This window comes from Dermacentor variabilis, chromosome 2 (genome assembly GCF_050947875.1).
Source record: "Dermacentor variabilis isolate Ectoservices chromosome 2, ASM5094787v1, whole genome shotgun sequence".
Taxonomy (NCBI): Eukaryota; Metazoa; Arthropoda; class Arachnida; order Ixodida; family Ixodidae; genus Dermacentor; species Dermacentor variabilis.
Window position 1 is genome coordinate 37,805,365 of NC_134569.1, and position 13,539 is coordinate 37,818,903.

The window sequence follows — 13,539 nt, forward strand, 5'->3', positions numbered from 1 at the left end:
CAAGAATCGCCGCAGAAGTTTTGGAGGTACATGTCAATGAGTAGAGACACAATCGAAGACGTTCTTGTAGATGACATGTCGTGTTCTGAACCCTCCCTCCTTGCTGAAGCGTTTAACAAGTACTTCTGCTCTGCATTCATCCCAAAGGATGACGGTGCTGTCGTAAAACACTCAGACATGAATCTTTCCGACAACGATATTGTTACCACGAAAGAAGGCATAACTGCTGCCTTGCTAAAACTAGACGACAAAAAGTCACCGGGCCCGGACAAGGTTACAAATGCTTTTCTTAAACATTATTCTGAGTGGGTAACATGCTTTCTCGAAAAGCTTTTTTTTTGTTATCACTTCATAGTGGTATTATACCTGCTGACTGGCTGATGGCAAGGGTAAAACAAATTTTCAAATCTGGAAGCAAGCTTGCAATTGGGAATTATCGCCCGATTTCTATTACGTGCACAATATGCAAGGTCATGGAACACAGAATTGCTAAGGAGTTAGTTCAGTACATAGAAAATAATAATCTTTTCTACAGTAAGCAGCATGGTTTTCGAAGAAGTCTGTCAACTGTGACCCAACTGTTTGAAACTGTCCACAGCTTTGCTGAGGCAGTCAACTCGAAAGCGCAAGTTGACGTAATTTCAATTGATATGTCAAAGGCATTTGATAAGGTCTGTCACAGGAAGCTCATCAGCAAGCTTTATGACTTTGGGGTCAACCAACAAATTACTAACTGGATTCAAGCGTACTTGTCAAATAGGCTGCAATTTGTTGAAATTCATGGTCAGCACTCCCAAAGCTTACCCGTATTTTCTGGTGTACCGCAATGGTCTGTGTTGGGGCCAGTATTATTCTTGATTTATATTAATGATATAGCTGAGCATGTAGATACTAGTGTTGAAGTTTATTTATTTGCGGACGATTGTATATTGTACAAAGTGCAGCAGTGGCATAGAGGTAGAGCATCTGCCTCACGTACAAAAGGACCGTGGTTCGAATCCCGGTGCCGCGCTATTTTCCACCGGATAAAAAAAAAAAGAAATCCGACAGTTAATAAAATTGCATAAACAGGCCTGGAATACAGCCTGATCCCGGTGACCAGAACCGGTAACGCACTCCCTCACCAGAGCAGGATTGGCCACCCTGGTGAAGTACTTGGCCGCAACCTCCTATATGAATACAAAAATCAAACCCCGGCCCTCAGTTCCCAATAGCTGCGAATCAACTGACCACGGCGGCGGTCAGACCTGTGACGCAGCAGAGGGTGCTAAGAATCCCTGGATCTGCACAGGCTGCCATTGGAATATGAACCTGGCAACGTTTAATGCTAGAATGTTATCTAGTGAGGCGAGTCTAGCAGTGCTATTGGAGGAATTAGCGGGCAGGAAATGGGATATAATAAGGCTCAGTGAGGTTAGGAGGACAAAAGAAGCATATACAGTGTTAAAAAGCAGGCACGTCCTGTGCTATTTGGGCTTAGCGGAGAGACAAGAACTAGGAGTCAGATTCCTGATTAATAAGAATTTGCTGGTAACACACAGGAATTCTATAGCATTAACGAGAGGGTGGCAGGTCTTGTTATGAAACTTAATAAGAGGTACAAATTGAAGGTCGTACAGGTCTACACCCTACATCCAGTGATGATGACCAGGAAGTCGAAAGCTTCTATGAAGACATGGAATCGGCTATTGGTAAAGTCAAAACAAAATACACTATACTGATGGGCGACTTCAATGCCAGGGTAGGCAAGAAGCAGGCTAGAGACATGTCAGTGGGGGAATATGGCATAGGGTCTAGGAATAGCAGGGGAGTTTATTAGAAGAGTTTGCAAAACATAATATGTGGATAATGAATACCTTCTTCCGCAAGCAGGTTAGCCAAAAGTGGATGTGGAGGAGCCTGAATGGCGAGACTAGAAATGAAACAGACTTCATACTATGCGCTAACCCTGGCATCATACAAGATGTGGACGTGCTCGGCAAGGTGCGCTGCAGTGACCATAGGATGGTAAGAACTCGAATCAGCCTAGACTTGAGGAGGGAACGGAAGAAATTGGTACATAAGAAGCCGATGAATGAGTTAGCGGTAAGAGGGAAAATAAAGGAATTCCGGATCAAGCTACAGAACAGGCATTCAGCTTTATCTCAGAAAGAGGACCTTAGTGTTGAAGCAATGAATGACAATCTTGTGGGCATCATTGTGTACAATAGAAGTCGGTGGTAACTTCATTAGACAGGATACCAGTAAGCTATCGCAGGAGACGAAAGATCTGATATCAAGAAATGCCAATGTATGAAAGCCTCTAACCCTACAGCTAGAATAGAACTAAAAAAGCCTAAAAGCAGTGAAGAAAGCCTAAACACAGTGAAGAAGAAACTAGGAATAGGCAAGAATCAGATGTATGTGTTAAGAGACAACGCTGGCAATATCATTACTAATATGGATGAGATCGTTCAAGTAGCTGAGGAGTTCTATAGAAATTTATACAGTACCAGTGGCATCCACGATGATAATGGAAGAGGGAATAGTTTAGAGGAATTTGAAATCCCACAACTAATGCCGGAAGAAGTAAAGAAATCCTTGGGAGCTATGCAAAGGGGGAAGGCAGCTGAAGAGGATTAGGTAAAAGCAGATTTGTTGAAGGATGGTGGGCAGATTGTTCTAGAAAAACTGGCCTCCCTGTATATGCAATGCCTCATGACCTCGAGTGTACGGGAATCTTGGAAGAATGCCAACATAATCTTAATCCATAAGAAAGGGGACGCCAAAGACTTGAAAAATTATAGACCGATCAGCTTACTGTCTGTTGCCTACAAAGTATTTACTAAGCTAATCGCAAATAGAATCAGGAACACCTTAGACTTCTGTCAACCAAAGGACTAGGCAGGATTTCATAAAGGCTACTCAACAATAGACCATATTCACACTATCAATCAAATTATAGAGAAATGTGCAGAATATAACCAACCCTTAAATATAGCTTTCATTGATTATGAGAAAGCGTTTGATTCAGTCGAAACCTCAGCAGTCATGCAGGCATTACGGAATCGGGGTGTAGACGAGCCGTATGTAAATATACTGAAAGATACCTATAGCGGTTCCACAGCCACCGCAGTCCTCCATAAACAAAGCAACAAAATCCCAATAAAGAAAGGCGTCAGGCAGGGAGATAGGATCTCTCCAATGCTATTCACAGCGTGTTTACAGGAGGTATTCAGAGACCTGGATTGGGAAGAATTGGGAATAGGAGTTAATGGAGAATACCTTAGTAACTTGCGATTCACTGATGATATTGCCTTGCTTAGTAACTAAGGGGACCAATTGCAATGCATGCTCACTGACCTGGAGAGGCAAAGCAGAAGGGTGGGTCCAAAAATTAATCTGCAGGAAACTAAAGTAATGTTTAACAGTATCGGAAGAGAACAGCAGTTTACGATAGGTAGTGAGGCACTGGAAGTGGTAAGGGAATACATCTACTTAGTGCAGGTAGTGACCGCGGATCCGGATCATGAAACGGAAATAATCAGAAGAATAAGAATGGACTAGGGTGCGTTTGACAGGCAGTCTTAGATCATGAACAGCAGGTCATCATTATCCCTCAAAAGAAAAGTGTACAACAGCTGTGTCTTACCAGTACTCACCTACGGAGCAGAAAGCTGGAGGCTTATGAAAAGGGTTCTACTTAAATTGAGGACGACGCAACGAGCTATGGAAAGAAGAATGATGGGTGTAACATTAACGGATAAGAAAAGAGCAGATTGAGTGAGGGAACAAACGCGAGTTAATGACATCTTAGTTGAAATCAAGGAAAAGAAATGGGCATGGGCAGGACATGTAATGAGGAGGGAAGATAACCGATGGTCATTAAGGGTTACGGACTGGATTCCAAGAGAAGGGAAGCGTAGCAGGGGGCGGCAGAAAGTTTGGTGGGCAGATGAGATTAAGTAGTTTGCAGGGAGAACGTGGCCACAATTAGCATGTGACCGGGGTAGTTGGAGAAGTATAAAAGAGGCCTTTGCCCTGCAGTGGGCATAGCCAGGCTGATGTTGATGTATATTACACTGCCCAGTGAAATCAATAGATGATAAAAAATTACTTAATAAATCCTTGGAAGTCACAGTTGGTGCTCCAAATGGAATATGGAAATTAATTTTGATAAGACTGTGTGTATGACTGTCTCGAACAAGAAAATGCCACTATTTTTTAATTACTTTGTAGGCAACAAACAAATAGCCCGCATGACAAAACTAAAGTATCTTGGTGTAACCATCTCAAATAAGCTCAATCGGAACGGTCATGTAAATAAGATATGTGGATCCGCTCAGCGAAAACTTGCGATTTCTGAAAAGAAAATTGGCGCATGCAATGCCTGCAGTTAAACTTAAGGCGTATACAGCCGTTCTACACCCTTCTTTAGAATATGCTAGTGTTATATGGGATCCTCACCAGCAATATCAGAATAACCAACTTGAACGCATTCAGAGGCTTGCAATACGGTTTATATTTTCAGCGTATCACAAAACACAGTCCGTAACAACCTTGCTCGCTAGGGAAAATTTATCGACACCGGCGACATGCAGGAAAATTGAAGGACTGAAGTTTTTGTACCAGCTCTCTACTAATAAAATTAATTTAGATCAGTTGCGCTATTTGTTATGTCCTGGCAGAGTCTCTCCCCGCGTGAATCGCCCTTAAGTTTTTATGCCTTACAATGCCAGAATTGATGTTTTTATATATTCTCTTCTCATTAAGACAATTGAAGATTGGAATGCCCTTGATGTACAGATTTTTTATGACACGACTGTACAATCATTTATATGGAAGCTGGAAATGTACCTCTCGTGATGTATTTCTTTTGTTTCATTGCTTGATGTGTTGACAAAATGTGTCAGTCCTCCCACCCTGTACCAGCCCGAAAAGGGCTGACAGTATTTGAAATAAATATAAATAAATTAATAAATATAAAAATGAAAATAAAACTTTTCTAGCAAAGTGCATGGTGTTCAATGAAAGTAAGAGTAGAAAGATCAAAGCTTGTTGTGTTGAGGATTTCATAAGGTTGAGTTTCAGTGAACGAACGGCTGTGTTTCTAGTGCTGTTTGCAGAAATATTAAGTTGAGCTTCGATTGGTTCAGCAATTATATATATATATATATATATATATATATAGATATATATATATATATATACATATATATTATAAGAAGCCAACAAAGAAAGGCACCAAGGACAACATAGCTGAATTAAAGAAATAAATTAATGGAAATGAAAGTAGATGAAAAAACAACTGGCCACAAGTGGGACATGAACCCACGTCTTCACATTATGCATGCGATGCTCTTACCAATTGAGCTACTGCGGCGCAATTTTCCCATCCACTTTCAGGGGTATTTATGTTTTACTAATAAAACTACCTTTGAGAGTGTTAGCCAACGCCACCACTTACAAACCTTGGCGGCGGATGTGGTACATCCTTTCTGCCATAGGTGTCACGAGTGCATGATCTTATTTGGGTGACGGCAACTGGTCATTAGATGAAAAAACAACTGGCCACAGGTGGGATATCAACCCACGTCTTCGCATGACGCATGCAATGCTTTTACAAATTGAGCTATTGCGGCACCGTTTTCCCATCCACGTTCAGGGGTATTTATGTTTTACTACTAGAACAAACCCTGAGAGTGTTAGCCAGCGCCACCACTCACAAACATTGGCGGTGCATGTGGAGCATCCTTTCTGCCGGAGGGATCACATGTACATGATTTTATATATATATACCACATTTATGCCAATACAAGGTGACGTTTTGTCTTGAAGTCACCCCGCCTCCTTACATGCGAGGCTGATAGATTCAGTTATTGTTCCAATATGGCAACTTCAGCACCACATTTTTTGTGATGCAGATTTTAGACTGCAGCTCAAATTGTAGCAGCTGATAAATCTCGGCAGTTGAAGCAGTGCCGTACTCTTGCATGTATAACCCACACCAAGAATTCAAAATATTTAACAGTAAAAACGAGGTTGATTATATGTGAATTTTGCCTTGAGATGAGAGGAATTCAGCTTCAGCAGAAACGCTTACATGGCATCCAAAGACGCATCTGAAGAATTCTAAAACTTCTTTCTTGGCAGGTGCAGAGGTTGTCAAGCCGTACTGAAAGTTGCCGCCCAGCTCATCGCGAATCTTCTTGAAGATGTACTTGTCCCATACTGTGTCAGTCGTCACAATGCCCCTGAGCACATTCAAGATGAAGCACAGATTTAGAATAGTTTTGTTTCCACAACTGCACATTCATCTCATGCAAACAGCCAGTATGTACAGGCAAGTGTGACGGAGGGAAAATTCAGTTTTAAATGCTCAATACTCATAGCAAGTTACCCACCTTACGTTACGGTCACAATGTTTTGCTTTCAGTAACTCTTAATGAGCCTCCAGAGGAGCTTGGGCAGTTTCAGTGTACAAACACAATACATCAAGTGCACAGTCAGAATCACCTATCTTAAATATTATGCTTGATGGGTTATGGCAGATTCATGACTGGCAGTCCACATGTTGAAACATTGGTTCCAGCAACATTCCTTGTTTGATCACTGTTGATCATGGAGAGATTAAATGTAATTTATACTGAACAGATTTACAATGAATTAATTTGGTGCCCCTTTAGATGTACTTAGAAAGCATCACAGAAGTCACATTTGCAGGTCAATGGAACCTTGCTACTGATACTATTTTGTCATTGCAAGCTGTAAACAGTGCACAGCAACATTGTGCTCACATTTCAATGGTAGTCGCATTTAAATGGCAGAAATGCTTGCATTGATTACTTTTTAAGAAGCTTGCGTTTCTGGTTCACAGCAAAGTTGAACACTGCTGTCTTGATGGCACTCTTGTGAACTTCAGAGTGAACCTGTAAGAAATGAACAGAAGATCAGAAGAGCTAGGGGGTTCTAATGATTGCAAAAAGAAAGCGCACAGAAGTCAAACAGAAAAGATTTGGAGGACTCTTAAGCTTTGCCTTTAAGAGTGGAATGTGATAGCCTTCAAAGATCCCTGACTGCTTCTCGCACTTCCTGAAACGCAGCCTCTTGCATGGCCGCAATGTGGTGGAGGCACACACCATCTGGAGGTATTGCAAGAAACTGCACCCCAAGACCCTCGAGTACTGGCGTGCACAAATGGCGGACGCCATGACCGTTCTATAAATGGCAGAAACGCTGGAAAAGGGGTTTCTTTGAGTTTTCGCGTAACAGAATTGTTTTCTCGTATAGTCAAATTACAATCCGATGCTACCATGTCTGTAGGTTGTGTGTAAGTCGTAGTACTTTATGATTTCTATACGTATTTTAGCTTGAGGAATTCAATTAGTTCAGTGACTTTCTTGCACCACATGGAGGGCTTGGGGTATGGATGGTTCGAAAATCTTTTTGCCAAAACGACATCAGACGATGGACACCAGATGGTGACGCGGAACGCTGACGCCGGATTTTCTGCGACACGGGGCCCTTAACGCTATCGCGTTAAATTATGCACTCAATCCCGCCACTAAACAACACCAACTATGAGTTATAGTTAAGAGCATGAAGACCAAAGACAAAATGCATGCTCATAGGACCGATAAAGCTCAGCAGTGCCCTTCAGTCTCCTGGAGCATAGTTTGGGAGCCTTTGCATAAAGTGCCAGCCATATCTTAAAAGGTCATAAATAACATATTTCGTAAAGCTATTTTGGTAGATTACACTTCTGAAACACCAAATAGATAACATTTCATAAGAGCTAAGCTTTTTCCACACAGCAGATTCTTTGCATGCCAGACAACTAAATAAAAGTGCAAGCTTGTGTGAATTATGCTGGCTTCCACAAAATCTGGCTGGGGTTGATTTTTCAACAAGGAGAAATATGGCAAACAAATGATATATGAAAGTCTCCATAGTTTCTTTCCACACAAGAAAAACCCATATGTATAGTAAGACACAATATTCTTGAAATTACACCGACATGGCACTGCAGTTAGGACACAAAATTCAAGGAAGGAAGCTTGGTTTTGTGTTCTCTTCTAATCAGCCATTCATTTCCCTGCTGAATGAACTTATTCAACGTAACCAGATGTTTTATTTTGTAATATGGGAATAAATACTTCCTAAATACTTGTAAAAAATAAAAAAGGCCGGGGGAGTCAATACTGCAACAATATCAGCAATATTAGTGCTCATGTATTGCACAACTGCTTGAATCTTAAACTATGATCATATCATTCAGTTGATTTGCAGCGGCAGATAACACAAAAATTACATTGGGGAAAGCTCAAAACAGTCATACAGAAAAATGCAATAAAGCACAGCAGAATTATAATTTTTTACACTCAAAAGTGAAAATCATGAAAAATCAGTTAGTAAGATACAAAACACTGTGAACAAAATGAAGTAGGGAGAGTTGTCCTAAACACCTAAACAAGAAATACGGTTCAAGAGCTGTCACCACTCTGGCCTGATTATTGGTCGATACCTATATTTGATCTGGAGAAGGTTTGTATATTTTAGCGGTCATTTCAGATAAAGTGACTCGGATGGAACTTCATGGGCACGTTACGGTGAATCCTTCTGCTGAGATGATGTATTTGTCCAGTTTTATTGCTTTATGTAAAGACTGATTAGCAACATTGTGTATTTTTCCTTCACAATAGCTGCATTTCCTGCCGATGTGAGGCTCTCATAGCATTACAAGTTCTTTAGATGACAGCGCTAGTGACACTGAAATTACTACAATGCTTTGATGTCCCTAACTAATGGTTAATTGAAAATGACTACATAGTACTAGAATCAGGCACCATACTTGCCATCATGGGGACCTCGAAATTTGGGAGATTTGCCGAGGGGGAGGGGGTGACGACAAAAGAAAACGAATTTGCTCATTTCTTGGGGCCACAACAATGTCAGAAGCAGCTCTGAACAAAGGCCAGTACAGTTATTCGGCATTTCAGTACTCATACTGTGACCAGAGACGACTCGTGGCACTCATACTGCGATCAATACCAACTTGCCTAGCTTTTAGTTCTTTACTCCAATGTCCATAAACCTAACACTAATTTGTTGAAAATTTATGGTGGAATTAGACACCATTTTGAGAACCATATTGCACATGTCAACCTGAGGCATTGTCCGCGGCCATTTGGCACAAGTAGTTTGTTTTTACACTGGCCTACTTAGGTCTGCCAATCTGCAAAATTGGCACACCCACTCTAAGGTTCATCTAACTACTCCAGGTCGGGCAGCTGAATTCATCATTTGTGTTTTGTTGCTGTGTTTCTTTCAAGCAATTTTGATTTAGAAGGGCAATTCAGTGTGAAACATGCCTTGTAATAGATGCGATTGAGAAGACGGGGCACCATGGGCAGGTTGTGAGGCTTCAGTGTTTTCATATCATCCAAGAGAAGTTGCACATTTCCTCTGTAGAAGCCCAGGGTTGCACCACGCATCAGTGTCGTCACCTGGGAGTGAAACAAAGACAGCCTATTGTCAAAATAAAGCTGCCGGTGTACACAACCGTCTGTTAGTCATATGTGATACCTTCACCTGTAGAAATGATGCTACTTCCCCAGCCAGTACCTGATCAGACTTTATCCTGCACAATTTATGCAGGGCTGGAATAATTTAACGAAATTCTGGCGAGTACAAGTTACAAGGGAACACCAAGGACTCAACTTGATCAACTTTGCAAACCTTATGTTGTAGATAACTGCTGCTTGCTTAAATTTCCTGAATGTCCACACATTGTAGCATGCTGAAATTCGGTCTCTGCACTGTACCTTTGGTGCCTGCAGTCTAAGTATTAGTACATGCCATAAGCAGAGTTTAAAAGTCTCTGGATGATGTCAGGCCATTCTAAGCACACTTGTAAATGTGAATTTCAGTTTGAAGCACCATAATTTAGCTGCAATCTTTAGATTTTGTTACGGAAGGCTGCAATATACTGCAAAAAACTGTACTAAAATTTTATTTAATATTTTTTTTATATATTCTCATTCTGGATGCATAGGATACGCCCTGTTTTAAACTGTGCTTCTACTTGTTACACAGCACAAATGCTTACCAAGTTTATGTCACAGTGACTACTGCCTTCATTAAAGGGTCCCTGAAATGGTTCGGACAAATTTTGTAGACACGTAGGGCACAGCTACAGTAAATCATTCGCACCACAATCTGTGAGAAGTGTCGCATATTAAGAGAGCTACGGATGATTACAAGTCTCCACCATAGCCATACATTTTCACCTCCACTCGTTTCCGAGTGATAGGGGTTAAGCTACGGCTTGACTGGCTTGTGTCGTGATGGCACGTCGTGTCGTCTACTTCCGGTTGTCTAGGAGTGAGCGCGCAAAGCCTCTTCAACCTCTCAGGCAGTCGCCTGGCAGTTGATCCTAAGCAAGGGCTATGGAAGCAGCATGTGTCCCAAGCATTCTGTTGCAGCGCTGAGCGTGTCCGCTATTCCGGTAACCACAGGTGAGCTGGGCGTTTCGATGGATGGGTTGAGGCATAAACTAAAGTGCTTCCATACTACTACTGCTGTGAAGAAAGCTTTAGCGTAGATGTACGTGAGTGGCCTGGTAGGTCTGCACGGTCCAGCCACCTGGTGGCGCAGAGCTTAACCAGCAAAATGAAGAGCTAATATTGCTCAAACCGAGTGTAAAACATTTTAAATGATTAGAAACACAACTTGTTCACGATTACGCTCCTGCCAAAAATTTGCACCAGCAGCAAAGTAAAATACACTTCGTTATTGCTACTGTGTTTGGTTGAGCTCTGTGCCACCAGGTGGCTTCACCATGCAGACCGTTCATGTGTGCACCTCTGCTCACCCTGTGAAACGGCACGATGAAATGGGCAAGCCCAGTTTGCTTGCACTTGTGTTTACTGGACACACAAAACACCATTGTGGTAGTAGTCCTTCAGCAGAAAGTGACAGCCATAAACGCGCAAATCCTGGCACCGATCGGACAGAGACAGTTTAATGCGCTGCAGCCACTCCGCTCATCTGCTGGCTTGCAGAAGGACACAATGTTGCAGCTTGACATATTGCCATTTGCTACGTTTGCAGCCCACAATGTAACAAAGGCGAACCATGGTGCTCACGAAAGGAAACATTGAGAACAACACTGACTGTGGCGCTCTCATCAACATGGAGCACATTGTAACACAAGCAGACGACACTTGCTGTGTGCCAGAAGTCTTGAGTGTAATCATAAATTTTCCTTGTGCATTGTCTTTCTGTTTCTTCTTTTAGAGACAAATTAGCTAACATTCCAACTATTATGAACAACATTTGTTTGCTATAAAGTCGAAAAAAATATTGATGATGTGCCCTGGGCAGCCAATTGGATAGCTCGCCCTACAGGCATCATATGATCACTTCTCATCACCTGGTCAGGGGCGGCTGAAAAGTCAGCCAAGTGGCATGCTGCGACCAGTAGCGATGTACATTTTCAAAACCTTATAATAAATTACACACTTTATGTGGAGCACTTAGATGCATCAATTAATGATGAGAAGGGCCTACTCTAACGACTCAGTATGTTTGTATGAAATCATCAAAATTATTTCAGGATCCCTTTAATAGCACCAAGTATAATATATTTACTGTCATGGTATCTCTCTCTTATTTCTTTTTCAATGAAACCATGCAAGAGCACATTTCATACTTACCTCATAAATGTGTTCATAAATGTGGCCTGTTGGCAGGTAGCAGAAACAGATGTGCCCTGGCTCAGCCCTCATTGGCTATTAAAAGGAGAGGAATGCATGTGTAAGAGCAAACTGATAAAAGAAAGTGTGCAAGCAACATTCAATCATGCCTGTTCAATCAATCATTTAATACTGTGAAATTTTATGGGCCAAACGGCTGCAGAAAGGGCACACACAGGCACGCACAAAAACCAATGAGTGAATATGCCACGGTTTCACGTCACAACAGCCAGCCACCTTTAACAGTCCGTTCATTATGTACATCTCCATTGTTTACCTCCTCTGACATCATTTTCACGGGCACTGGCCTTCAACAAAGTTATAGCTAACATATTAGAGAGGAATGAACTAATTAGTATGGTTTGAATATGGTGCATAAACACTTTTATTAATGTAATTGGAGAAAAAATAAAAGTCTGACCAGCACACATGTTGGTGCTTACATAGTCATACATAGTTAAATAAAGAACAGCCAGTTTACCTCATCTTACATCAGTGCAATTATATGCAATCTTGGACAAACCATATGCAATCCTGTGAAATCATGTGTGAGGAACTAAGAACACGGTGGTCTAGTGTGTTACAACATAAAACCTTCTTCTGCCTTCCTGTATGACTTCCACTTGATGTTTAATTCGAAGTACTTGCTACTTATACACAGAGGCAGTATATCATGAAAAAGAAAAGAAAACATTCCTGGCACATGTTTTATATTATTGCTTTATTGTTTTTACTTTCGGCTTCTGTTTTCTGTCTCCCTTTTTCTTTCTTTGACCATTTGTTGCTGTCTCCAAGTATACATACCTAGCATGCATTTCGCACAAACAGTAGGTGGAAGTAACGCTTACAACTTTTGCATCTTGTAGTTTTTCTTGTGTGCTCAAAGAATTGAAAACACCACTTTCACTTGAAACAGACTGTACCTTACAGATTGACAATTAAAGCTTTGGCAACTAAACGCTTCATTAAGTGACCCTTACCCCTGCCAGATGGTTGATGGCATTGGCCGTTTTCACGAGTCTCCTGTGCGTGACGGGCACACCTTTGGGCAATCCTGGGAAAAGTGTGCAGTAAAATGCAATGCCAAATGAGTGCAAGCTTGGTGAATTGAATTTTCCATGAAAGAAGCATGAAAAAAGAAATGAAATGAAGGGAAGACTAAATACTGCACTTTCCATGCTTTTATTTTCAAGATTCACTTTTTTACCAAGCATTATAAGCAAGAAAGAGTGGTTATTTACTTATGCAGCTTAATTATTCTTGAAGCCTTTAGAAGCAACCTTCAAGTTAAGTTATAGAAGAGGAAACATATTCCAGTGTAACAGTAGAACAATCCATATGCCTTATTGAAGAAACCTGAAAATGTGAGATTAATGTTGCTCATTACAGTGATAGTTTAACATGATCATGGAAGAGTGAGTATGGTCACTGGCTGGTCATGGTTTGGGGATGTGTAGTGAAACTGACGCTAGTCTTAGGGATTTGACTACACGGACATATGTTGACCGATGATCAATTTTATTCTTCTGTGATTTGAGCAGCTGCCTTGAATTCATTATTTTAGAAGTTATTTAGTCGAATTTAGTTTATTAGTTCATGTGCACAGTGATTTGCCACACAAATAATCTCTGCCCTTTTCAATTAGTACAATTGAAGTAGCAGAATTTCACTGCAAGCTGTAAGCACCATGCATTGTATATTAACAATTAATTGCATGTACTGATAGTTGGGAACTTTTGAGAATTGAAAATTTGGGTCTTAATACAAGCAAATGCTGTAGTACTCTTTGGTCAAACACTTGAAA

At 41.1% G+C, this 13,539-nt stretch overlaps 1 protein-coding gene across 1 annotated transcript in view; it reads right to left on the reverse strand.

Moving 5' to 3' along the window:
• The window catches only part of LOC142571651 (long-chain-fatty-acid--CoA ligase 5-like), a 93,317-nt gene that overhangs the window by 21,914 nt on the left and 57,864 nt on the right, over positions 1 to 13,539 (reverse strand). Inside the window, exons 9-13 of the mRNA XM_075680171.1 lie at positions 12,716 to 12,789; positions 11,697 to 11,771; positions 9,351 to 9,485; positions 6,826 to 6,908; positions 6,083 to 6,233 (exon numbers count right to left, since the gene is read on the reverse strand). Coding sequence (XP_075536286.1) covers positions 6,083 to 6,233; positions 6,826 to 6,908; positions 9,351 to 9,485; positions 11,697 to 11,771; positions 12,716 to 12,789 — 518 coding nt within the window. The remainder of the gene's footprint in view (positions 1 to 6,082; positions 6,234 to 6,825; positions 6,909 to 9,350; positions 9,486 to 11,696; positions 11,772 to 12,715; positions 12,790 to 13,539) is intronic.